Genomic DNA, 27,784 nt, shown 5'->3' on the forward strand with positions numbered 1-27,784 from the left:
AAAATACACAAGTTTTAAGAATTAATTATTATCAAAGTTTATTTAAAAAGGTTTATGTCGTATATGTTTGCCGGACTCCACAATCCTGCTCACAACAAACGAAATAAACCTTTCTCTCTTTTCTTCAACAAATATCAATTATCACTTGAAACTTTAAGTTTAATTGCCTTTGCTAGAAACGGAAATACATAAGGTCAGAGGTGGGCACCCGCTACTTTTGAAGTAGCGCGCTACCCGCTACCGCTACTTGGACCAAAGTAGCGCGCGCTACCGCTACCCGCTACCAATTTACAAAAGTAGCGCGCTACCCGCTACCGCTACTCGGGCCAAAGTAGCGCGCGCTACCGCTACTCCTTCCGCTACTTTTGTCTAAAATGACACTAGGAAACACTCAAGTCCCTAGTGACGCAAAAATGACTTTGAAAACGAATGTTATCATTCGTTTACGCTGTCATTTTGACGTCGTTATAGAAAACACATTCTAAGGAAAATTTATTGTTACGCATCTTTCAAAAACACGAGCATTTCAAAATGAGAGTCACTAAGTCCTGCCCACTTTGGCTCAAGCACATCCTTTCCAACAGAGAAAAGTTTCTCCACCGCAGCACTGGAAGGAATGGGGGTGTTGTATTTAATGAACAGATGTTTTAACTCGGTATTCGAAAGGCTCAAGAACTTGCTCTTGTCCGAAAAAAAGGCGTCCACAATTGTTGCTTCCTTCTGCACCGACGTTTCACGGGATGGCGCAAACACTCCAAAAAATACATCCTCGGAGTCATGACTGGTGTTGGTGTCACTCTTCTTGGTATCAACCTGGCTTGATGTCTCCGGCAACAGTCGAATTACATCTGTCTTGACTTTTTCTCGCAGTGCGTCAGCATCATCCGTGGAAAAGTAGTGCAGAAACTGTAGCCACGACGTCTTGGAGGAGGGATGAAGACATGATGCCATAACGCCTTTCATGTTGTTGAAGCACTTGCTGAATTGTTTCTTCACCCCTTCAAGGACTTTCACTTTCAACTCCTCACAGGTCACAAGATCAGTGATCTCGGTCAACTTCTTCCCGCAAATTGTGATGGTTGGAAGCAAGACTCCGTAATATGCCTTGGCTTGGACTCGCCCTGGAGAATGTCTAAAGCCTGGCAGATAGGCTTCATCACACGGAAATATTCGCCGAAGAAGTTGACCTCAGCTAGAAAAGACCGAAACTTTGCAACCAAGCCGATTATATAGCTGCTTGACCACCCCAGTATTGCAAAAAAACAAGCATTTTTTTCAATTTAAATTAAAAAGTAGCGGGTAACGGGAGTGCGACTGAAAAAAGTAGCGCCTCTCCCGCTACCGCTACTTTGGAATAAAAATAACGCCGCTACAAAAGTAGCGCGCTACTGCCCACCTCTGCATAAGGTTAGGTATTGTACGTGGGTTAGCTATTGATTAACATTTATGTTAATATTCTATTTGAATAAGGACCTTCTGATGATCCTCCTTTAGGTGAAACAGGCTGTCAAGGGTTAAGATAGTAATAACTATATTTGATTTAATTCGCTCTGCTTTGCTTTTTGCTTGGCATTGAGCACTTTTTGTAGTATTAATAGGTGTCATTGTTTAAAAATATCACATAAAAAACTCATTACAAATGAAGCAATTAGGTAAAGAATTGGAGTGCAAGATAGATTGGAAAATGACTTAGCAAAACAAAAGATGAAATTCGCGGACATATTGTGAGAGGATCGGCAGGACAGCTACATCAATTGCTTATTGAAGGTATGGTGGAAGGAAAGAAGTGCAGGGGAAGAAGGAGGCGAACATGGGGAGATGACGTAATACAGTTGGCTGATTTGTCAAGCATCAGATAAGCAAATAGAATAGAAGAACGTGGATTGTGGAAGAAAATGACAGCCAACCTTCGAATCGGAGACGGCACGTGATGATGATGATGATGACATCCACTTATGTCTCGTTTCACTGTTTTAATGTAAACTTCTGAAATCAAAAACGTCGTTTATTAAAGACATTAAAAGTTTGAATGATGTTATGCGGGTTTATTACACTTCCTCCAATTATTATGACATTTTCGATCTTAAGCTTGGCTAAAAAATAAGCTACATTTTCGAATTTTTACCAGTTTAATTTATTGCAATCTTTCATGGATTTATTTAAATCAACTTCAGTGAGATGGTTGGTGCTGAAAGTTTTTTTCACAAGCTTGTCAAGCGTGGAATTTTTGCTGAAAGAAGTTTTAAACAAAATTGCCTACACACTGAATATTTTCAATGCCATTGGAAACGATACCGGTAGTCTACTGACAAATTCGTATTTGACATTACAAACAACCTTGCTTTTTGCCATAGCGAAGTTACTGGCTAACTTTAGTTAGCATAAAGCAACGTACAGAAACTAGGTGAAAAATATGTAGGGATTGTACCTAAAAATATTAAATGCTTCTCTATTGTTAAAAGCCTTTGCAACGTCTGAAAGCTTAAACAATAGAATAACTTCAGGTCGAGGAATGGTCAATTGCGACAAACACAGTTTTTAATTTTTTCTAGCAAAAAAATAATTGAAAACTATATATACACTAGATTTTCAGGCGTCTTGCGACCCCCCAAAAAACGACTCGCCACCACCAGGTTGAAAAAGCTTGGTATAAATAGATTAAACTGTTTCATCATCATCATTATCATCAACCAATTTTGATTAAATACAGGCCATGAATTAATCCTCATGTCGAGGGTGTGGCCTGTCTGTCGAGAACAAAGTCTTCCCCTCCAAACCTCGCAATTTATTGGTATTTTCATGGTCTGGTCAAGCTGCTTCAAGCCTCTGTAATTACCCCTATCAAGGGCATCGCCTTTACCTTTATAGATGTTGACAATGTAGCTTTCTTCCCGAAAAAAAAAAATCTTCCTAGTCTGCTGGTATACGACCCTCGCTAACAATAGCTTCAACAAGATCTCGTATAAGAGCAACTCCAGTTTCGCCTGTTGGCTTCAGCATCTCTGATTATTCCTGAAGGACCAGGAGCTTTGCCCATGCGCATCTTACTGATGGCTCTTTCGATCATCTCGGTGGTGATTGGTACACTAGGGCCCTCAACAGATGGTTCATCTGAGAGATTATCCGGGTTCCAGGGGAACTCTACATTGAGAAGTCGTTCATAATATTGTTTCCAAGCGACCTTCCTTGCTTCCTCGTCGAGGGAGAGTTCACCGGCATCATTTTTGATGGGTTTATCACCAGTAACGTCTTGATTGTCACGTCGCATTTGCTTAGCCAGCTTGTAAATGGTCCCTGACTTTGAGTTGACATTGTGAAATAGTGTCTTCTCAGCTTCGGTTTTAGCATTGTATATGGCATACTTAGCAGTTCTTTTGGCATCGTTGTACGCTTCTCTGCTTCCTCCTGCCTTCCATGCCTTAAAGCATCTCCTCTTCTCCTGCACAGCATTCTCCACTGTACCATTTCACCACCAGGTTTATTTATCCATCGGTGTCTAGATGAAACACCACAAGTTTCTTGTGCAGCTTCAGTGACTCCTTCCTTCACAGTTTATTAATTATTGATTAAAATAAAATTTTAGTTGCTGCAAATATGCCGTTTGTCTCATTTGCATTCACCTATAAAACAGAAAATTGAACATAGAGATAGTTTACAAAACTGTTTATAGGGCAAAATACACAAGTTTTAGGAATTGATTATCAAAGTTTATTCAAAAAGGTTTATTTCGTATATTTTTCCCCCGCCTCCACAGTCCTGCTCACAACAAACGAAATAAACTGTTTTCTCTCTTTTCTTCAGAAGCTATGAATTATCACCTGAAAATTTAAGTTTAATTGCCTTTGCTAGAAACGGAAATACATAGGGTTAGGTATTGTAGGTCAGCGCAATAATTCTGAAACCATTATACCTTTAATTCAAGGTAATTGTTTACAGCAACTGCCACCATATTAGCCTACTACAAACAGCAGTAACTTGAAGCTAAAACTTGTCACCTGGAACTTTTATGGCTTTACTGGAAACTAAAGTAAATATGTATTTCAGGTCAACACAATAATCCTGAAGCCGTAACATCCTTAATTGAAGGTAAAATTTATTTTTTGTATTGTAGTCTTAAGTTTGCTTCCTAGTTGAGTTGTTGTTCTGAAGCGTTTCGTTTTGTTCATGGCTTAATTTTGATGTCATACCAGTCAGCCTCTTTTTTACGTTCTGATGGTGACAATTCATTCTTTTCTACTGCGGTGAACTACTACGCGAGAATATAGGCCTCGTTGTCAGGTCATCCCCACCACTACAGTGCTCGGGATGTCGCTGTCTTGATTACAGCTGCGTATGAGCGGGTTGTTACACGCCACGTCTCCTACATTAAACATTGTTAAAACAAGTTTACTTGCAGAAGTAATCTAACAATAGTCATAATATTAATTGTTGTTTTTACAGACTTAAAGCAAATCCTGTCAACACGAGCAAAACAAATTTCTGGAGAAATCACACGTCCAATAATACTGAAGCTTGCCATCAGGTTTGAACGATTGGAATTGAAAGAAGGAGTTGAATGGTCTTTTCCTGACCTTGATGATGAAGGTCATTATAACAGAAGAGAGGATTTTGAGGAAATGTTTATGAGACCTTGTCAAGGAGACATTTCACTTGAAGATATATTTGACCGAGCCTCACAATTTGCTATTGATGAAGCCAATTGCACAACAAACAATGAAGAAGCTCGTGCCGATCACGTTCGTCGCTATGGTAACATAGTGGCCTTGATTGGTCAAGCAGGAATTGGTAAAACCACGCTTGCTAAAAGATTGATTAAGCTCATTTTGAAACAAAACGTTCTTCCAAACACTGAATGCATCTTTGTCATTCCATTCCGCCAAGTTGACTTTTCAAGTAAATCAACACTGTTTCGCTTTCTTGTTACTGGGTGCGACTTGAAAGTTGGTTCTAAATTTGATCAAATATCGAGTTCATGGATCGATGAACTTCAAACCAATCAAAACGTGGTGTTCATATTTGACGGTTTGGATGAAGCAAACACTAATGGATTGTCAGAAAGAAACGACCGAGACACTCTTCAAACATCCTGTAAACCTGATGTGTTCATCAGGAAAATCTTTTCTGGAGAAATTTTTCCTTTGGCCAAAAAACTTGTAACTTCACGACCAAGACAGTTTTTTGAATTACATCAAAGTTGTCGGCCACACTTTGCGATTGATATTCTTGGCCTAAACCAAACAGCTCAATATGAATTAGGAAAACAAATTTGTAAAGACTTCAAGGCGATAGAAGAGTTTTTGCTTGATCATCCTGATGTTTCGTCTTCATTATATGTTCCTGTAAAATGCATTATTATTTTTGGCGTTCTTTCCATGGCAGAAAACAAACACAGCCAAGCAACTGTTCGATCATTGACTGACATATTTGTGCAGGCGCTTCATCATTTTCTTAGAACTGATCATGTTCGTGAAAATGCAAACGAAGTCTGGAAACTTGCTGACCTTGCATGGAATGGTTTTTTACACCGGAAGATCATTTTTGACGAGGTTGATATTGATAATGCTGACATAAGTAAGAATGTATTCCAAGCATTTCTTCACACTGTTGCAGAGGAAAATATTAACTTTTCTATTTTGGATGGAGACAAACGAAGCAGTTTCAGCCATTTAATTTGGCAGGAATTGTTTGCTGCTATAAATGCTATGTTTCTATTGCCAGTGGATAACTTTGATCTTGATATTGATGATCTCGCCAAGCCATTGTGGGAGGTTGTGAGTAAGTTTATGTTTGGACTTTGTCATCCTGCTACAAGGAAGAGAATGTCATCAATTTTATCTTCTCGAAAAGTGAAGGATTTGGATGTTAAAAAGAAGAAACTTTACGACTTGGTTGTGAACTTAATAAAGAAAGTAGCTTCAGATTCTGACATATCTCTACTAATACAACTTTGCTCATGGATCCAGGAAGCAGGTGATCCACAGTTGGATGCAGCTGCAGCTGAACATTTTCCTTCTTTTATACAACTTGAAGGATCGATACTTCCAACGGATGTGTCCAGCTTAATTTATGTGATGAAAAGAGTGAATAAGTCCTTATCACTAGCAACTGATATGGCCAGTGGTCTCAATTTTGTTCAAGACAGCTTCCAGAGGTTGTTGAAAGGATTGGCCAATCTGCCAAACATGGTAAGTAACGTCTAACGCAATGTTCAGTTATAGTTGAAAACTCGTAACTGAAATAAAGGTAAACAGACAAAGCTGAGCAACACCACAACGTTTAACATTGTAACAAACAAAAATAAATTGAAATAGCAACGTTTTCGATTATGCGCATTGTCATTTTCAAATCTTTAAAAGAATATAATTTTACATGTATGAGAAATACTAGAAAAACATACAGTATAACAAAAAATATCATCTAATCTAAGCAGTGAGAACAACTTATCTTGCTCACGTACTAAATGATTACGCAGCGCAACGGGTCAAGTGATAGAGGAAAAATTAAGTTGAGAAGAAAATTGTGGAAACAGATTGAGCAAGGTAGACGGAAACACAACACGAGACAATGTAATCAAAGGTCGTCGGACCACTCGACATGCGACAACTCAACAAGTGCTTCAACTCAGCAATTACATTACAACTACTGCCAAGTCAGCAAATGAGATTTACAAGCTCTTGTCAGACTTGTTTGGTCATCGCTTGTCAAACTGATTTTGCTGACATGTGACATGCCAAGTTATGGCTTGCTGAATTGTTACTTGCTCAGTTTTATCATTTACCAACTTCAGCCACTTGCTCAAATGTTGCTAGCTTAGTTGTCACTTGCTCAGTTGTCGCTTGCTCAGTTCACAACTGCTGACTTGTAGGAGACTCGTAATCAAAGACAGTTAAAAGATAAGAGGCTCCGCGGAAAACAATTGCCTGTTGAGCCCTGGGTCAGAGGATTTATTAACTAGTGCCTCGTGAATCTTGGTGTCGACATCTGTCAAACGATTACGAACAATCTGAAAAGACTTCAACATTTAAAGCTGGTTATCATTTCCAGCTGAACAAAACTGAACTATCAAAACTTAAAAAAGTCTAAAAAAACAAAACTATCATTTACAGCTGAACAAAACTTTTTTTGCCTGTGTTCGAACGTCGTGTATCAGTTCACTTGCTCGGACAAACATTGGTATGACCACGCAACATTTAGCCACAAGAGTGGGAGAACATCTGGTTATGGATAATTTTAGTAAAAAGAATGATGTTAAAAATCATATTCGAACCTGTATTCGTGTTCAAATAATAAACTCTCTTTGGAGTCTTTCAAAATTCGTAATTGTTTTTGCAAGTTCGACACCAAGATTTACAAGGCACTAATTATTATCAAATCTTCCAACTCAGGGATTAACAGACAGTTGTTTGCCAGCAGAGCCTCCTGTTTCTTAACCGTCTTTGATTAAATTGTCACGTGTTGTGCTTCCGTCCATCTTGTGCAATCTGCTTCGACACTTCTTCTCTGAACTTAATTTTTCATCTACCAAATACTCGACTCGTTGTGAATCATTTCGTATGTGAGCAGGATGAGCAGTTTCTCAATGCTTAGATTTGATCATATTTTGTTGTTTCCTATATGTTTCTCTACTATTTACATGTAATTTTTTTTTAAAGGCTTGAAAAGGACTGCAGGTATATGCATAGTCGAAAAAGTTTGCTTTACCTTATTTTTGTTCATTTTGTTATAATGTTATCAATGAACAAAACAGACGGAAACAGGATTGATGATTTTGAATTATGGTGTTGGAGAAGGCTTCTGCGAGTTCTTTGGACAGCAAAAACAACAACCAAATTAAACCGGACATATCCCTAGAAGCTCGAATAGTCAAACAGAAGCTTTCATATTTTGGCCACACAATGAAAAGCACATCACTGGAAAAAGACGTCATGCTTGGTTTGGTCAGCGGAGGAAGAGGAAAGGGTTGTCCCAAAACTAGCGGCTCGATTCTGTGACGAATGACATGGGATGGGCATGGAAAAGCTGAAGGAGGTTGTGAGGAATCGAGAACTGTGGATGGAGAACGTTTATAGAGTGACCGAGTTAACAGATGACGATGTTAAATGTTGTGGTGTTGTTCAGCTTTGTCTATTTGTTTTAGTTTTACGCCTGCAGTCACTGTGGTGTACAATTGAAGCTCCATCTCATTGTCCGTTTGCAGCTCTGCTTAGAGTTGCGCTTGGCATTGATCCGTGGGAATTGAGCACTTTTTGTGGTATTAATACCATTTATCGTACAAATTGAAGTACAGGTGGGCGAATGTTAGTTTACAGCTTGAAGAACTTTAAAAATAAATGTATTTCGAGATTTTTTGAAACAGAATAAGGCTTTAGTTATAGTTATTCGTTTGTTTTCGAATACATTTTTTTAGTGAAAAAATTTGTTTTTTATTGAAATATAAGCAATTGTTATGAAACGGAAGCGCGAATACAGCACATAAGAATTTAAAAACTCAGAAAGTGCAACAAAATTGAAAGTGTGGTTGTGCGTCATATTCTTGGAAAATTTACTGCTACAGCAAGCTAAAACTATTTTGTTTAATTTAGATGACCATACTAGTTGTTTTTTTGACATTTTTAATATTTGAATTAGGTGCCAAGTGTAGATTGATCAATTATTTGATGTTTTGGTTTTCATTGTCTTTATATTTATTATTCAAATTTATTTGCAGATAGAAAAGCTTGATCTCAGTGGCAATGTAATCAATGACGTAGAAGTAGCTACATTACTGGCCGATGCCATCGCCAACATCAAGAAGTTGGATCTGAGTAGATGTCAACTAAGTAGCTATGCATTGACTACGATTTCAAAGAAGATTTTATGTCTTCAGAAACCTGTGAGTTTTAAAATTTAGACAGGAAGTTGAAATTAACTTGAGAAGCAAGATGGTGTAAGTTAAAAAAAAAACTAGACAAAATAATTTTTAAACTGTACTTGTGGCTAAAATTTGCTAGAAACATGCCGTATATTTTAAAAAAATACTAAAAAGCAGAAGAAGTAAATTTTTGTTCCATTGTGTTGCTGAAACTTTTTGCAATCTTTTCATGTTTTGTACTTTTAAGCTAAAGACAACTGCTAGACTGTACTGCGTACTGCTATTTAAAACAAAACATATGAAAAAAAAACAATATTTAAACCCGGACCAGTGGCACACATATGTACCACAGGTTAGACTTGTTCATATTAAATACTTTCAATTTTTTTTAGCCTTTTGCATTGATTCCCATGATTTTAATTATGAGAAATCCGAAAATGACAACCTTTTTGCTCTCAGATGATGGAATACCTTGCCTCAAGAGCCCTAAGCATTTTAACAAATTGACTACCATTGTCTATTTTTTTGCCAAAATCTCCCATTTTTGACCTGTTGCCATGATTATGGCGGTAAAGGTGGTCGTTTATTTTTGTTTGGACGCAAAACGTACATAAAACAAAAAACGTACAGTGTGCAAACTGTGCATCCAATGAGAAAGTGCGAAAGACCGTAGCCCTAAAAAGGCGTAGGTGCTTGTCGAGTCTGCACTCTCTCGTTCAAGCAGTTATACGAATTCAAGTATTTCAGTTTTAAATAACAAGTTGACACGAAAAGAAGGAGGAAGTAAGAAGAGGAAAAAAACAACAAAACAAATACGGACGCAAGAAATAAAAAATAATAATAATAATATTGGACATAAACTCAGGGTTTATTGCTTCAGGGTTTGTCGCTTCAATAGCTCTTGATTATTAAAAAAGTGTTTTTCTGCAAGCTTTACTGAACAACTTGTAGCCATACTAGTTGTTAGCTTTTTTCATGTTTTTCTCTCCATATTTTGGGGTAAATTGTCCCATACCTTGATCCCATGTATTTTAAACTTTTTTGAAATAATTGGCTATTTGCCTGTTGAGCATAAAGCGAATTGGAACTTGAGCGTCTGGTGTTATACGAATGTATAATGATATATGTGTAAAGAAAGTTTTGGAATTTCCCGGTAGTTTGTTATTATAAAATTTGAACATAAATTTGCTTATTTCTAGTTTATAAGTGGAATTTACATTTAGTAGGCTATACCATTATCTTGATAGAGTGACAGTAATTTCGTTTTCATTTCAAATGCTCCTGTAACGATTTTAACTATCTTATTTTGTATGACTTGGATTCTATTCAAGTATTTTGCGGGTGCGCATCCCCAGTTGATAATTCCATATTGTAGGTGAGAGTGTGCAATGCTATAATAAACATTTATGAAAACTTTCGTAGAAATAAATTGTCTAATTTTACTCAGTACGCCTGAAGAAGAGGATAGTTTTTTCGAGAGGTTATCAATGTCCTTATTCCAGTTGAGTTTGTTATCTATTGTAATTCCTAAATAGCGCGTGTGGTAGGGTGGCCAAAAAAAATTGAAATTTTTTATTTTTGTTTGCACACCCTTTCATTTTAGGAGGATTCATGAAAAAATGACACTGTGAAAATTTGAAGTGAATCCGACAAGAGGAAGTGCTCTCCCACCGACCTCTAAGTTTGCTTTCTTTGTCATAATTCCTTGAATATGTGACGTAATTCTTTTTTGACTTATCTCTACATTGCAGTTGCAGCATTGTGTTAACCATTGTTTTACTCTGAATTTATGATATAATAAGTGTTTCCACATGCAGAAAAACAGAAATAATGCACAAAATAGATCACATTAACAAGCGTTTGGTATGAAATTAAATGCACTAAACTTTAGCGAAAACCGCATAAAAGTACGTTCACCAGTCACGGTCGCAACGCTTCAGGTGACAACACATTGCCCAGAAAAAGCAAAAGAAATGTTTGTAAAGAGTCAAGCCACTGATTTTATTTAATGGAGCTGTTGGCATGCTGGCTTTTACTTGCACTTGTTGGAAGCAGCTTCTGTGGTGCTCGACCACCTGATAGAGGACCTGGCGCTGTTGTTCATTTTCCGTAAGGATTTCATTGAAGTCAGTAGCTAATTTGACTGCCCAGTGCCCGCTCTGCACAATCATTGACAACTTTAAGATCATGGCATGCAAGAAATAGCAGCCTTTGATTAAATGCCTGTTGCACGACAGGGATAGCTCCAGTGTGGATTCTCGTATTGCTTGATGTCGCGTCAAAACAAAGTGCAGCTAAATGCTCTGCTACAACTCGTGTATGAATTCCACTACTTTTTGGCCCATTAGTGATCCCGTTCCAACAAGCAGCTTCTGAATGCCAAGCAGTATCTCAACATGCATACCAGAAACTACAATGGCCAAAAAGTCGCACTTTGTGCCATTGGCATTAGTCAAATGTTTACCATGAAAATGAGCGACAAGTGGAACTGTTGGTTTAAATTTTTGCCGCACTGCAGCTGCCAGGCTTTCATGTGAGGCGTTTCGAGCATTCATGACAGAGGAATGTGACATTGTCAATTCATTTATATCAATTCCAGCTGCAGCAAGAGCAGGAGTGACGATCATCGTTGCTGGACGACATCTTGACTTGACGATGTTATAGTTCTGTTCATTGCTGCATTAAACAGTGAATTCGATAATGCAGCGTTTTGGTAATGGCTGCTCCTACTGGGTTTTCTTTTGTTTTGGTGTTATTTGGATTTACGGTGCAAACAGTGGGTCACTGGAAGAATCTTCATCATCTGCTGATCATTTTCAGATGAGAAAGCAGCAGCACTTGATGGTACTAGATCAATGCGATTTCTGTTGCGTCTCTGTTCATCATCTTTGCGCTTTCTATACTTTGCAGCAGCTTGCCGATGCATTGGGTCCTCTGTTGTCATCAGTATCTGTCATGCACCACATTGGTCTATCAAAAACTGGCAGTCTTCTGGTATTGTTGTGCGGCATTCCCAGTTAGCATGTGCAATATCAAATAATGCACAAGCTCTGGGTGAAGTCAGCTTCTGAGGTCAGCTGGGAAGCTGGATTTCGCCTCCCTTTGTGCTTTGATTCTCCTATATGCTCTTGATGGATGCGTTTTAGTTTGGTAACAACGTGAGTCTTTGCAGTGGTAGCGATATTAGCTTTCACTCACAAAAACTGTACTGCAAGCAAGTGGCAGTGTAACCTGATTGATCTTCATCTCGTAGTAGAGGTGATGAAGAACCACACCCCATACAGGCAGCTGACATGGCCCCTCAAGAGAGTCAGAGTGGGTGTCCATTTGTTGACTCTCTTGAGGGCCATGTCAGCTGCCTGTATGGGGTGTGGTTCTTTGCCGTCTCTACTACGAGATGAAGGTCAATAAGATTACACTGCCACTTGCGTGCAGTACAGTTGCAGATGAAGTAATATTAACTACTACCATCTATGCCACTTTTTGGTTTGCAGCACCTTCATCAATATCTGCCCCTACAAATGACCTAGCAATGTTACAGCTCACAGAGGATTATAAAGAGGTTGACAATGCAATTTCTCAAGTGGCAGAAAAAAGTTGAGGTTGCGCTTGTGGTACTTCAGTGAGGATCTTGCTGCAATGCCTTTATTCAGTGATAATAACACAGATGTTGAAAAGAAGGCAATCGTTAATGCTCTTAAGAAAGATCCATTTCCCGAAGATGTTCGTCGTGTTGCCCCAAACAAAATTGTCAAGTTTTAACGTCTCTGGCACAGTTTGTAACACAGCGTTCACTTAACCTTTTCGAGTCACTGCTTCTGTCGACACATGGCGTGATCGTGATGATTATAAAGAAGCATGCAAAGTTTGGCGTCATCTCAAAGCCGTCAATGATTGTGCAGAGCGGGCAGTCAAATTAGCTACTGACTTCAATGAAGTCCTGACAAAAAATGAACAACAGCTCCAGCTTCTCTATCAAGTGGTCGAGCACCACAGGAAGCTGCTTCCAACAAGTGCAATGAAGTCAACCAATGGCTTGACTCTTTACAAACATTTCTCTTGCAATTTCTGGGCAATGTGTTGTCACCTGAAGCGTTGCGATCGTGACTGGTGAACGTACTTTTATGCGGTTTTAGCTAAAATTTAGTGCATTTAATTTCATACCAAACGCTTGTTAATGTGATCTATTTTGTGTATTATTTCTGTTTTTCTGCATGTGGAAACACTTATTATATCATAAATTTAGAGTAAAACAATGGTTAAAACAAAAATGCTGCAACTGCAATGCAGATAAGTCAAAGAAGAATTACGTCACATATTCAAGGAATTTTGACGAATTATGCCAAAGAAAGCAAACTTTGAGGTCGGTGGGAGAGCACTTCCTCTTGTCGGATTCACTTCAAATTTTCACAGTGTCATTTTTTCATGAATCCTCCTAAAATGAGAGGGTGTGCAAACAAAAATAAAAAAATTCAATATTTTTTGGCCACCCTAGCGTGTGGTCAACTTCCTTAATTATTGTACCATTTAATTTGATTTGCATATCGGAGGGTTTAGTCTTTTTATTGTTAAAAAGTATGTAGTTAGTTTTACTCAAGTTGAGTGTCAACTGATTGTTATCCAGCCATGTGTATATACTAGTTTGCTTAATTCTGCGAAACTCTATATTCAACAGGAAACAATTTCGTCTAATGCTCTTCTGATAGCTCACCAGTGTAAAATCAATTTCTGAAAGTTTTTCATGATTTTAGGAAGAGTTGAGGGAATTAAGACAACACTTATAGCCACCAGTGACGAAAAGGCATCTTCCTTATTTCAGGCAATTTATACACATTTTTTTAAAATTTATCAATGGGTCTACTCTAACAGAAAAACATCCAAAACTGAAAGGCATTAGAAGGGCATTAGATGATAATTGGAATGCAAAATGGTTGTCATTTTCGGATTTCTCATAGTCAAACCCATGGAAATCAATGCAAAGAGCTAAAAAATTTGAAAGAATTTAATTTTAAACAGGTCTATTCTGTGGTACATAATGTGTGCCACTAATCTTTGAAGGGTTAAACGAGAAGAGCTATTCAGTGACATACATGTTTCTGCATATTTTTGCACTGTAGTGCATAAACTGACAAATAGTACACCACCCATGTATTGAACGTCACTGACTTTCGCATTACAACCTTGTAGAGGCATATAGCTGAGACGGCTATCATACGCGCCGACTTCCGGGGGGGCGGCGCCCCCCATAAATTTATGGTTGAGGGGCTACAAAAATGGTGATGACAAGTGGTGTTTCAAAGATAAAACACTTCGCGAAAGAGATTTAGATAATTTAAACGGACTTAAAGAATGCCGAAAGCAAGAAAAGCCTACGTTGCTCTTGCCCGCAAAACAGCAGCTGATCGCATGGCTATCTCATACGGTATGGAAATTTCAAAGTAGATGGTAGAGTACTGCTGGAATAGTCACGTAACTATTCACTGCACTATTAAGTAAACCAGCTAAATTAGACGCGCTATTTTCAACGAGGTCTTCTCGCTGTGAGACAATTATGATTCAACAGAACGCATTGTTTTCTTTGCAATGTGTGAGAATTAAATCGAAAACCGATAAAAGAAAAGGTGTTTAATGGTCTTGGTCGCAGATATTGCTTGCATTAACGACGTCTCTTACCCCTATTATCACCTAGCCAACCTGACATCATTGTTTTATGCGGCCGCTAAGGTTTGACATCGACTTTAACGATCATGGAATGTTACGTAATAATAAGAACGATTATATCCTATACACGCAAAAATAAAAAAATGATCTCCTCTTTCTGTTTTGTCTCGTGAGCTTTGCATATTGCTCAACAAGTGCATAAAGTTTAGAATTGACAAGAAATCATTGAATTTGAAAATTAAGTTTGAATCACTGCAAATAAACGTATTCAAAACTTTTACTTAGGCCGACGCGTTTCACACTTCGTAATCTACGTCGACAATGATTTTTAGTGCGTTCATTTTGAAAATTGCTGAGCTGGAGACAACAGCTTGTCCCGTGTTAGTTGAACTTGTCTTTTTGAGGTGAAAATCACTTGTGAACATCTCGACCTTTACTCGAGTATAGCTTACTGTATTCAATAAAAGACTATAAAGACTTTCGATAAAAAACAGAAGAGAAAACACTTCGCCGTTGTCAACGCTTTGAAAGTAAGTAATTAGCGAAACGAGGTTAATAAAACTGATACCGGGTTTCCACTCTGCTTGAGATCATGATTTTTTGCGTTTTATTTCGATAACTTCACTGTCTTGATCGTTGTTGTTAACTCGCACGAAAAGGAAATGAATCGGCTTGTTTTCCAACAGTTCCAATTATGAGCTAACAATATCAAAATTTTTACGACTAGGCGTACTGCGTGCGTAAAACTAATCCTTTCAAGCAGCGCTTCTAATAAATTCGGTTTGCGACCTATTTGTTAACATAAACAAGACACTAAGCTTAATCAAAGACTATTTTAATTGAGTAAAATAGCGCTATGGTTATGACGTCATCACCTTTCTTGCCCCCCAAGGTTTTTTGAAAAGTCGGCGCCTATGACGGCTATATACAATAATTCATTGGTTAAGTATACGAGCAGTCGAGCATCACAGCAAACTCCTATTTTATAATTGAATGGCTCAAAGAAAGAACACAATAGTCTTGAATAAACTTTTAGGTGTAGGTTACTTGATAATATCAGCTTTAAATAGAATTTTTTTAAATGACGGTTTCTTTTACACTACCGGTACTACTCTACTTTACTTTTGTATGACTACTCTGGAGAACTATCTTTTTTTTATAGTTTCTTTTTTCTTTGATGGACAATTTTGTCTTGTAAAAGTCTCGCTTACCTATAACTCGTAAAATGGCAATTGTTTCAAAACTTTTTTTCCTAAAGTTGATTTAACTTGTTTCGAGTGAACTATTTATGTCACTTCGTTGTTATCTTGCGTTGTTTTCCTCATCTAGTATTTTTTGCTGTTTTGGTAGCGGCCTATGTGTTCTGGTCTTTCGTTAGTTAAACGCAACATTTTTGGTTACAAGGTACAAACGTTTGATTTTATTACTCTCATGGCGTTCCAACTAGGTCAACGCTTTGTACTCTTCAACTCGATTACATTCTTGCATTCTTTTCTCGAGTATAAATTGCATGGCGTTTAACATCACTTTAGGTGAGTCTACTACTGTAGTGCAATCAACCACAATATTTCACTTCGACTTGTTTTGCCTGTCTTTGCCTTATCCTCTCTTTTTATAAATACAGGTCTAGTAAAAATAAAACACTGTGAATTGCATAAATTTTAGTATACTGTGTCTTGATACCATATTCATCTTGAAGCAAATTGAATTGATTGATTGAATCTTTATCTTCGGACTGGGAAAGCTTCTTTGAATATGAGAGTCAATCGGCTTTTTTTTCAAATCCAACTTTAGCCCTGGTTTAGTTGGATTAGCCCTGTTTATCCCTGGAATACAACAGGACATTGTAGGACCTTCAAAACAAAATTGAAATTTCCGTCCAAATCCCCTCCCCTGAAAATGACTTTTTGCATTCAATTGCCGAATATTGTATGGGCGTCACTTTGTGTTTATGGCAGTTAAAGTTTAAATATTATTTGCTACTGTACTAAAACACATTTAATATGTTGCAAAACTGCTGAAAACATTTTTATGATCTTGGTTTTATCGTAAAACACGGGAAAGGGGTCGTTTTTATTTGTACGTATGACTACGCGCATGCGCAAAAGCGTGACATTAATCCAAACAGTTTGAATGAAGCTGGTTGTAGTTGATCCACCTGAAATTGATCAAAACACATCTCCAAAACCTACTTTTCAAAAAATAAAGTCCCTTTTAGCTTGTTTTGTTATGATAACTGATTTAACTAATAAAACGTCTTTGGCTTCTGTCTGCGAAAATTTTCTTTGTTTTTTTTTTATTCAAACCATCATTCTGAGATTCTCCGCTCAATCCCTTTCCATCTACCTATCTATTTTATCTGCTGGTTTCAGTTTAATCAGCATATCATATACAGCACAGCACGCACATTATACTTCACTGTTCAATTTTCCCACTTACAGGACATGTAGACCTGATAGATCCCAACACTGATACAGTGCACTGGTTGCAGTAGTTGAGAGATGCTGCTTGAATTACTGTCTCATATGCAAGAAGATGTTAAGTTAAATTGATTTTCTCAAACTAGCCATTTCTCAGACGCATGTCACGAAAGTCACAAGTCACTGCAAAACTCCTAGTTTTAAGTTTAAAAAAGGACAAGTTTTTTTTGTTACTAGTGTTGCCAGTTGCCATTCGCATTGGCGATTTTGATCAATTTGTGCTAACATCCAGTTCAATGCCATCATCCGGTGACAAGCAGCAAGTTATCATACACGAGCAACACCATATTAGGACCAGGTTTGGCATTACCGACTGAAAGGTGATGTTTCCCTGCATATCTGTGAAGATCATGATGTAACATTGTGACAAGCCATTCCCCAGACACATTCTGAAGTCACGCGCTAACCAACTGAGCTATCGGGGCGGACTATTCGTGCGAATTATTTGAAGCAGTTATTATTCGTCACCTAACCGTGCAAGGTACCGGTAGCGCATACCAAAAACATCACAATGGCTAGGAATCTCGTCATGTGAGGGCACCTGTTTATACAGAACACAATGCAAACCACTAGATGTATCTGACTTTCCAAACTTTTATGTGTGCCACCCATTTCTAATTATCTAAAATAGTTGCGGCCTTTTGTATGTATTGTTTTTTGTACTTAAGCTAAAATAATTAATAGATTAATAATTGCTAATTGCTTCTCTTGTATCATGGGCCAATCCTATAGATGTTTGCTGGTACACCTCTTCATTTTATTTGAATTTGAACACATATTTAAGCTGCTAGTATCCAATTTTTGTATTTTGGTTCCATCGCAGAGGATTTTAATATCCTAGCTCAGTGAAAAGTTCCTGTCTTTTTTTCAACTTGTCATTTTTAACAAATTCAAATTATTTTTTAGCACAACCTTTCTAAAAAAAATTACATCTTTCAATTGGCGGTAAAATTACGTTTCGCTGAAGTCCGACATTAAAAATTAAATCAATTCTCATTTACTTATTAATCATCACTCTTGGAAACCATCATTTTATCCGAAACATTAAGACAACTCTTAACTTTTATTTCACTGCGCTGAAGAAATCCTCAAGATTAAAACATTGGCCACTGTCGGTAGTTAAAATGTCTTTTTAGACATTATTTTTTAAAAAAATAAAAAAAATTGCAATCACTTTGTTATTTTCGTTCGTTATTTTCTCCGTACAACATTTTCTCTATTTCGGTAGTGATGGAAGGATGACATAAGTTTTAGTAACACATCTTATTTGTCCAGTTGAAAATTAAATCAGGCGGTTAGATTAGTAGTTTTTGTCGAAATCTAATATTTGAATTACATCAAATATAGTTATTTCTTTCTAAAACCTCTATTTGATGTAATTTGCTCTGCTTGGCATTGAGCACTTTTTGTAGTATTAACAGTATTTATTGTTTAATTTTCGAATTATATGCCAAGTGTTAAACAACATTGTTGATTAATGAAATGATTGATGTTTTGCGTTTTATAATTTGTACGTCATATGCAATCGCAGATGGAGATGCTTGCTCTCAGTGACAATACAATCGGTGATGAAGTGGCGGAATATTTAGCCAATGCCGTCGCCAACATCAAGGAGTTGTATCTGCGTTGTAATCTCAGTGGCTATACGTTATCTATGATTCTAAAGAAAATCTCGAGCCTTCAGAAACCTGTGAGTGATGAGCTTTATGATGCATCAGCAATGCATTGTTTTGAAATGTAATTGATTTCTATGAATAAATGTAATTTGTTTAACAAACGTCATATTTATTTGCAGGTTGGGATGCTTGATCTCAGTGACAATGCAATCGATGAGGAAGTGGCAGGATCTTTAGTCGATGCCATCACCAAAGAGTTGATTTGGCGTGATTGTAGAATGAACAGCTACAAGTTATCTATGGCTTTAAAGAAGAATTTTGTAAGCCGAATATTGTATTGACGCCACTTTTTGTTTATGGCATTTAAAGTTCAAATATTATTTTTTACTGCAGTAAAACACATGTGATATGTTGCAAGAATTCCGTAAACATTTTTCTGTTCTTTGTTTTATGGTAAAACACCGGAAAGGGGTCATTGTTATTTGTGCGCATGATTACGCGCATGCGCAAAAGCGTGACATTAATGAAAATTGTAGTTGAGCCGCCATAAATTGACCAAAACCTATCTCCAAAAACTAATTTTCAAAAAATAAAGTCGCTTTTAGCTTGTTTTGTTATGATAACTTATCTAACTTATAAAACGTCTTTGGCTTCTGTCTGCAAAAATTTTGTTTGCATTTTTGATTCAAGCCATTACTTTGAGATTCTCCTCTCAATTCCTTTCCATCTACCTGTCTATTTTATCTGCTGGTTTCAGTTTAATCAGCACAGCACATTATACCTCACTTTTAAATTTTCCCACCTACAGGTCATGTGGACCTAATATATCCCAACACTGATATACCGGTAGTGCACTGGTTGCAGCAGTTGAGATATGTTGCCGGAATTACTGCCTCATAAGCAAGAAGATGGGAAGTTAAATTGATTTTCTCAGACAAGCTATTCCAGGAATGGCTTTGTAGCACTTCAAATAGTATTAACCTAATTAGTTATCGTGGTTTTAACTTTTACCACGAATAGCTTACTTTGACAATCGAGTGTCAAGGTTCTCAGACACATTTCACTGCAAAATTCCTAATTTCAAGTTTAAAAAAGGACAAATTTGTTTCTGTTACTAGTGTTTCCAGTTGCCATTCGCATTGGTGATTTTGATCAATTTGTGATAACACTCAGTTCAATGCCATCATCCGGTGACAAGCAGAAAGTTATCATACACGAGCAACACTCAGCATAGTAGGAATGGGTTTGGCATTATCGACTGCAAGGTGATGTTCCCCTGCATATCTGTGAAGATCATGATGTGACATTGTGACAAGCCATTCCTCAGACACATTCTGAAGTCATGCGCTAACCAATTGAGCTATCGTGGCGGACTACTCGGACGAATTATTTGAAGTAGTGATTATTCGTCACCTAACTGAAATTTGTCAATTTAATTGTAAATTAACTTGGCTATTTGAGCGAGCAATGTTTACTTTGGAATATTAGCCTACATAATTTGGTACTCTATACCATTAGTACATTATAATGTGGTGTTGTGGTGTGGTGCCACAGGTCAGTGTGATGTGTCTAGTGATGCTGCTGGGAGTAGATGTAGTTGCACAATGCACATGCTTCTCATCTATCGCTTTCGCCTCATCCGCCAGGTAGTCTTTGACGAAAAGGAAGCCGAGTGCGTTAGTCTTCCCTGCTGGTACATAACCTCTCTAGTCTCTACTGACAAGACTCTAGCCAAACCTCCCCGTGGTACACCATGGAAACTGGATGCCATGCGGCTCCAGGCTAACTGGCTAGGAATCTCGGAGCAGATTGGAGCCCTAGAGGTGCAGTGTGAAGGGCCCGCTGGCATGCGGAAACGTCCCGGCACTCACCAATCCAATCCCCGGCCACTGGGATATGTGGCGTCTGCTATCTCGGGATAGCCTGTCATAACCTGGATGACAGTAGCATGTGCAGCGGGTCACTGTTATATTTTTGGGACAACGGTGCATTATGCAAGTGGAATTTCCCACAACTTCCCTAGTTAGCTGGGAACGGTGGAGATCTTGGTCTGCCAAAAGTGTACCAAGTTAGTCAAGGAAAGGCATCCGGCTGTAAAAACTGCCTAAATCAAAACATGTCAAGTCGAAAAAGAAGAAATAAGCAAGGCAGTGCCAGTAACAACAAGGTAACTGGTAATGTCTCGGGCTTGGCGGACCTCCGGGTGCGTGGGTCTGCAGGGTCCGGCCATTGTAGCAAATACTATGAACGCCCTAAGCCTTTCCGTGTGGGATCACTTAATGTGGGAACCATGTGAGGAAAGGCAAATGAAGTAATAGAGACAATGACTAGGAGAAGAATAGACTTACTCTGTCTCCAGGAAACCAGATAGAGGCATGTTGGAACTAGGAAAATTACTGGGAAGGGCTCGCAAGCCAAGTTTCTCTGGTCTGGTAATGGCAAGGGCACAGGAGGGGGGGGGTTGGTATCATGCTGGCTGAAGATTGGTGGGAGAAGGTATTCGAAGTGAGACGCATTTCCTACAGGATACTCTTAGTGCATTTAGTTGTGGGTAAAATTGTGTTTGCTGTCGTCTGTGTTTATGCTCTCCAGGCTGGGCTCAGCGAAGATACCAAGACTCAGTTTTACAAACAACTTCAGAGCCTTATCACCACTGTCCCTGCCACTGAAGAACTGTTTGTGTGCGGTGATTGGAATGGCCACATAGGCAGCAATCTAGATGGATACGTGGAAGTTCATGGTGGGTATGCCATTGGCCAACGCAATGAGGAAGGTGAAAGACTACTTGAATTTGCTGTAGCAAACGACCTGGTGATAGGGAACTCCGTATTTAAGAAGGACCACAGACATCTGGTCACTTACCAATCTGGAGAAGTTTTGACGCAGATCGATTACATCCTATATCGGCGCAGGTTCAGAAAGCATGTTACAAATGTAAAAGTGATCCTGGGTGAAGAATGCGCATCCCAGCACAGACTCATGGTGTCGGACATGACGGTACAAGCTTCACACAAACAAAAGCGACAGTTTAAGCCCTGCATAAAACTCTGGCAGCTTAAAGATCCAAACAAACAAGCTGAGTATGCTGAACTCTTTGCCTCCAAGATTGAAGGAGCCCATGCAAGCACTGTAGAAGAGATATGGAAAACTCTGAAGGAAGGAGTCACTGAAGCTGCACAAGAAACTTGTGGTGTTTCATCTAGGCACCGATGGAGAAAATAAACCTGGTGGTGGAATGATACAGTGGAGAATGCTGTGCAGGAGAAGAGGAGATGCTTTAAGGCATGGAAGGCAGGAGGAAGCAGAGAAGCGTACAACGATGCCAAAAGAACTGCTAAGTATGCCATATACAATGCTAAAACCGAAGCTGAGAAGACACTATTTCACAATGTCAACTCAAAGTCAGGGACCATTTACAAGCTGGCTAAGCAAATGCGACGTGACAATCAAGACGTTAGTTGTGATAAACCCATCAAAAATGATGCCGGTGAACTCTCCCTCGACGAGGAAGGAAGGAAGGTCGCTTGGAAACAATACTATGAACGACTTCTCAATGTGGAGTTCCCCTGGAACCCGGATAATCTCTCAGATGAACCATCTGTTGAGGGCCCTAGTGTACCAATCACCACCGAGATGATCGAAAGAGCCATCAGTAAGATGCGCATGGGCAAAGCTCCTGGTCCTTCAGGAATAATAGCAGAGATGCTGAAGCCAACAGGCGAAGCTGGAGTTGCTCTTATACGAGATCTTGTAGAAGCTATTGTTAGCGAGGGTCGTATACCAGCAGACTGGGAAGAAAGTTACATCGTCAGCATCTATAAAGGTAAAGGGGATGCCCTTGATAGGGGTAATTACAGAGGCTTAAAGCTGCTTGACCAGACCATGAAAATACTTGAGAGAGTGACAGAACAATTGATTAGGCAACAAGTGCAGATTGATGAAATGCAATTCGGCTTCATGCCAGGTCGAGGTACAACTGACGCCATCTTCATCATCCGTCAACTTCAAGAAAAACACCTTGCCGTAAACAAGACTCTCTATATGGCCTTTGTAGACCTAGAAAAAGCCTTTGATCGAGTGCCAAGGAAGGTGATCTGGTGGGCCATGCGAAAGATGAGTGTTGAGGAATGGCTAGTACGGATAGTACAATCAATGTACCTGAATGCTAGGAGGTATGTGCGTGTTGGGGATGGGCACAATAACACTTTCAAAGTAGGCGTAGGTGTGCATCAGGGTTCTGTATTGAGCCCACTGCTCTTCATCATTGTCTTGGAGGCCCTCTCACTCGAACTGCGCACAGGCTGCTCTTGGGAGCTTTTGTACGCTGATGACTTTGCCATTATCGACACCTCATTAGAGTCACTAGTTGACAGAACCGCCGCCTGGAAGAAAGGAATGGAAGCAAAGGGCCTAAGAGTGAACATGGGTAAGACCAAAATAATGATCTCTGGCATCAACCAGAACTCCCTAAGAAGATCAGGAAAGCACCCTTGCTCGGTATGCCTAAGTGGATCCGGTAGCAACTCTATCTTCTGCACCAATTGCTCCTGCTGGGTCCACAAAAAGTGTAGTGGAATTAAAGGGTCACTCAAACCGGACCCACACTACTCATGCCCACGCTGTCAGGGCACAGCAAGACCAATAGATGGCAGGCAGGCAAGCGAGGTTGAGGTTGAAGGTGGCACACTTGATGTGGTAGCTGACTTTTACTACCTTGGTGATACCATGTCTTCTGGAGGGGGGTGTGAGCATGCGGCTATAACTCGGTGCAAGTCAGCCTGGAAAAAGTTTAGAGAACTCCTCCCTATCCTCACAAGCAAGCAACTTCCTGCTGCAACCAGAGGACAAGTTTACTCCTGTTGTGTGAGGAGTGTCATGCTCTATGGTTCTGAAACGTGGGCTACTTTAGCAAGCACCGTCAAGCGCCTACAACGTAATGACAGAGCGATGGTAAGATTGACCTGCCTAGTCAAACCTGAAGACAACATCCAGTTTGAGACTCTTTTATTAGAGCTCAAATTAAAAGACATCAGTGAAGTCCTCCAATTAGGCAGACTGAGATGGCTTGGTCACGTTGAGCGCAGCCCAAGCTGGATCTCACAGATCAGATGTGTCAACATCGCAGCACAGCGGGGTCAAGGTAGACCAAAACTCACTTGGGAAGAACTTGTAAAACGTGACCTTGTAAGTGAACATGGACTCTGCCAACCTAATAAATCGCGAGGTGTGGAGGGGAAGACTTCGTTCTCGACAGACAGACAGGCCACACCCTCGACATGAGGATTAATTCATGGCCTGTATAATCAAAATTGGTTGATGATGATGATAACGGTGCAAGGTAGCAGATACCAAAAACATCACAATGGCTAGGAATCTCGTCATGTGAGGGCACCTGTTTATACAGAACACAATGCAAACCACTAGATGTATCTGACTTTCCAAACTTTTATTAGGGGGGTATGTTAAAAGACGAATTTTGAGTACAAACTCTGAGTACCCCCCAAAATTATGCCACTGGGAGTAAAAAAACATATTATGAAAAAAAAATTGGATTGCCCCTCCGGGAACTCCCTGCTACCGGGGGGTTTTATGAGTAATTGTCAAAATACGTGTGAGTTGATACCTAAAATTTGAACCGGTTGTCATAGAAGGCTGGGACCAGTCTCAAAAGTTTCATTTTGAAAAGTTAAGATAGGAATGTAACTGTTTCAGAAGTGTCAGGTGTGTGGACGGGCTCATTTTGGCCCAAAACGGCCTATTTGGCCTATCGCAATTGTATAAAATTCAAAATTTTACCTCAATAAGTTTGAAACCGGGGTAATTTTTTGTTTAAAATGTTATGATTCGAATTAGTACTTTCAAATGAATCATATGCAATTATGCATGTCTAGCTGTAGAAAATTGATTGATTTTATGACGTCAATACGTTTAAAATCAGAGACATTTTGGGTAATGTCATAAAGATTGTAATGTAGGCATACAGCCAGTCATTAGTAAGCATTTTCAATTTTCTTGCCCATGTTTGTTCTTTTGGAATATAATATGTACGTGTCAGTTACCAATGCGACATATATATTCAGTATTATATACTGTAGTCACTGTAGTGTATATAATACTGATAAAATAATAAGAATAGGATGCTATGTAATATTTAATGATAGTTTGTTTGTTTGTGCATTTGCAGTTTGTGTATTTATTTAGTTGTTTTGTTTTGGATATGGACAGCTTTGTCTGACGCAAATAAGTATATAATAATAATAGTTATGTTTCAAAGGTCCAATGTTATGGAAGTACTGTGTAGTTCCAGATATCAAATTAGTGTTTTTTTATCTTTTCATTAAGAGCTTCATTCAATAGTTGAACTGTTTCATTTGAAACACAGCATTTGATTCAGGCAGATCTGACATATGACACAGTAACAAGAAGTTCAGAATTTTTAGGAAAATCCATATTTCTCCATCTCTACTGTTGCCAACCTTCTTGAAGTAGTAAGGCATCATCATTCACAACTTCAACAATGTTAGCAAAGTGCCAGTGATATTAGCTTCCTTCAATCCAGATGGCAGCTATGAACTCACCAACTTGATAGGCTGGTGCTGCAAAATCAGATTCCTGGTCATTTGATGTGAAGCTTGAATTTGCCTCTGTAAGCAAATGCATAGCAGAAAGCACACTTTGGAGGTCTGACATTGTTATAGTTGCACATGAACGTGAATTATCTAACTAGCTGATAAGGTTGTTGGCATAGTCTTCAAATCTGGAATTTTTATAGTCTCGTTTCAATCAGAATATTGAAGCACTTGATTTTCGGGAGAGGCATGTCTTCTTTGCATAGCGAACTTCAGTGCAAAGTCTTTTGTTCGTTATGTGATCTGTTACAGCATCACTTTGAAGGTAAGCACTCACTTCCTCAGAAGTGGTAAAAGGCCCTGGTGGATTTTGCGCTTTCAGGAAATCTAAATCAGCAAGTTTACTGCTCTGCTCTGATATTGAGAGCTTCTTTTTTAGAGTAACCTTTTTCTTCATAAGCTTTCATCTTTTCATTGCATTGCAGTCTAACTTCTTTGCTGTCTTATTTCTGTACTGGTTTTTCCCATTTCTTCTTGTCAATCTTCTGAATATTTTCAAGTAAATCCGTGCTTTTATTGAGAACTACGCTTCTGGAGACTGTATCAAGATTTCTTTCACCATAAATATTTATCTTGTAGTTCGCTAATCCGACACTACGTTCTTCAATTTTCACCCAGGTTGTGGACTGGCAGATTATCCAGTTTCTGTAGGACATCATCACTTGCCGATCCAATTTTCAACAGCGATCCTGTGTCCTTATTTGCAGCAGGACCAAAACCAGAGACCCTTTTTGGGTTGCCAAGCCTTTTGCAAAAGATTGAAGGATTAGAGCAAGCAAGCTCTTAACTTCGTTACAGTGTTCTTGCAAGCAAACATCGATCGAGCTGAGAATTGTTGGTTTAGGCAATGTCGATTTGAACATATCAATTGACGAAAAAGAAGTAACACACTCTGATGTTTGCAGGAAATGATGTGCCTGAAGCATAGTCAAGTTGGGCATATATGACTCATGAAAAAATATTACAACTCTATCATAGCTTATTAATCAAAAATTTTAGGCCCATTGCTAACTCATTAAGGCCAATTATTGCCAAATTTTCGATTTTGTACCATCGCGGTAGGCTAAATGGGTCATTTTGGGCCAAACTTGGTTTGTACGGACCAAACTATACACCTGACAGTTCTGAAACTGTTACATTCCTATCTTAACTTTTCAAGACGAAACTTTTAAGACTAGTCCGAGCTTTCTATGACTACCGGTTCAAAAGTTAGGTGTCAAATCCCATGCATTTTGGAAATCGCTTGTTAGACCCCCCGGTAGCGGGGAGTTCCCGGAGGGGCAACCCAAAAATTTTTTCTTAATATATTTTTTTACACCCAGTGGCACAATTTTGGGGGGTACTGAGATTTTTTTAATTTTAACATACCCCCCTACTTTTATGTGTGCCACCCATTTCTAATTATCTAAAATAGTTGCGGCCTTTTGTATGTTTTTTGCACTTGAGCTAAAATTATTGATCGATTAATAATTGCTAAAGTAATTTGCGAATTGCTTCTCTTGTATCATGGGCCAATCCTATAGATATTTGCTGGTACACTTCTTCATTTATCGTTGAATTTGAACACATATTTATGCCGCTAGTAGCCTATCCAATTTTTGTATTTTGGATCCATCGCAGAGGATCGTTATATCCTAGCTCAGTGACAAGTTCCTGTCTTCTTAACTTTTTATTTTTAACAAATTCAAATTATTTTCTAGCACAACCTTTCTAAAAAAAAATTACATTTTTCAATTGGCGGTAAAATTACGTTTCGCTAAAGTCCGACATTAAAAATTAAATCAATTCTCATTTGCTTATTAATCATCACTCTTGGAAACCATCATTTTATCCGAAACTTTAAGACAACTCTCTACTTTCATTTCACTACGATGAAGAGATCTTTAAGAGCGAAACATTGGCCACTGTCGGTAGTTAAAATGTCTTTTTAGACATTATAATATCCTTTTAAAAAATAAAAAGATTACTAGGCTACCACTTTGTTGTTTTCGTGCGTTATTTTCTCCGTATAACATTTTCCCTATTTGAGTATTTCGATAGTGATGGAGGGATGGCATAACTTTTAGTAACACATCATGTTTGTCCAGTTGAAAATTAAATCAGGTGGTTAGATTAGTAGGTTTTGTCGAATACTAATATTTGAATTACATCAAATATAGTTATTACCAGGGTTGAGAAAAAACTGTTTTTTTTTAAAAAGCCCAACTCGCATGGTTTTTTTTTAAAGAAACCCGGGTTTTTTTGGGTTTTATTTAAAAAAGATGCAAAAAAGGTAGATTCATGCTTATTTCACCTCAAATACTACTTTTTACCAATGAAGTGCCTCTCACTCACAGTGCATGCTGGCATAACTCAATAAAATAATACACTAGGGCTGTTTAACTATGCGGCCTTCTTGCATAAAGGAGTTTTAGTATAGTACAAAGTGGCAGTAGGCTACTTAATTTTTGTATGCATAAATATCCACTGTGTTTTCAATTTATCCTTGGAAACTTACTTCACAATCACATCCTTAAGTCCTAATTTGAAGTTTTTTTAAGTACTTTG

General features: G+C 38.5%; 1 protein-coding gene across 1 annotated transcript in view; it reads left to right on the forward strand.

Moving 5' to 3' along the window:
* The window catches only part of LOC145776266 (NACHT, LRR and PYD domains-containing protein 3-like), a 102,642-nt gene that overhangs the window by 37,275 nt on the left and 37,583 nt on the right, over window positions 1-27,784 (forward strand). The window contains exons 3-7 of the mRNA XM_082587668.1: window positions 4,045-4,086; window positions 4,441-6,185; window positions 8,708-8,872; window positions 18,524-18,682; window positions 18,788-18,928. Of these exons, the coding sequence (XP_082443794.1) occupies window positions 4,045-4,086; window positions 4,441-6,185; window positions 8,708-8,872; window positions 18,524-18,682; window positions 18,788-18,928 (2,252 nt within the window). The remainder of the gene's footprint in view (window positions 1-4,044; window positions 4,087-4,440; window positions 6,186-8,707; window positions 8,873-18,523; window positions 18,683-18,787; window positions 18,929-27,784) is intronic.

The sequence above is a fragment of the Aplidium turbinatum genome, chromosome 8 (assembly GCF_918807975.1).
Source record: "Aplidium turbinatum chromosome 8, kaAplTurb1.1, whole genome shotgun sequence".
NCBI lineage: Eukaryota > Metazoa > Chordata > Ascidiacea > Aplousobranchia > Polyclinidae > Aplidium > Aplidium turbinatum.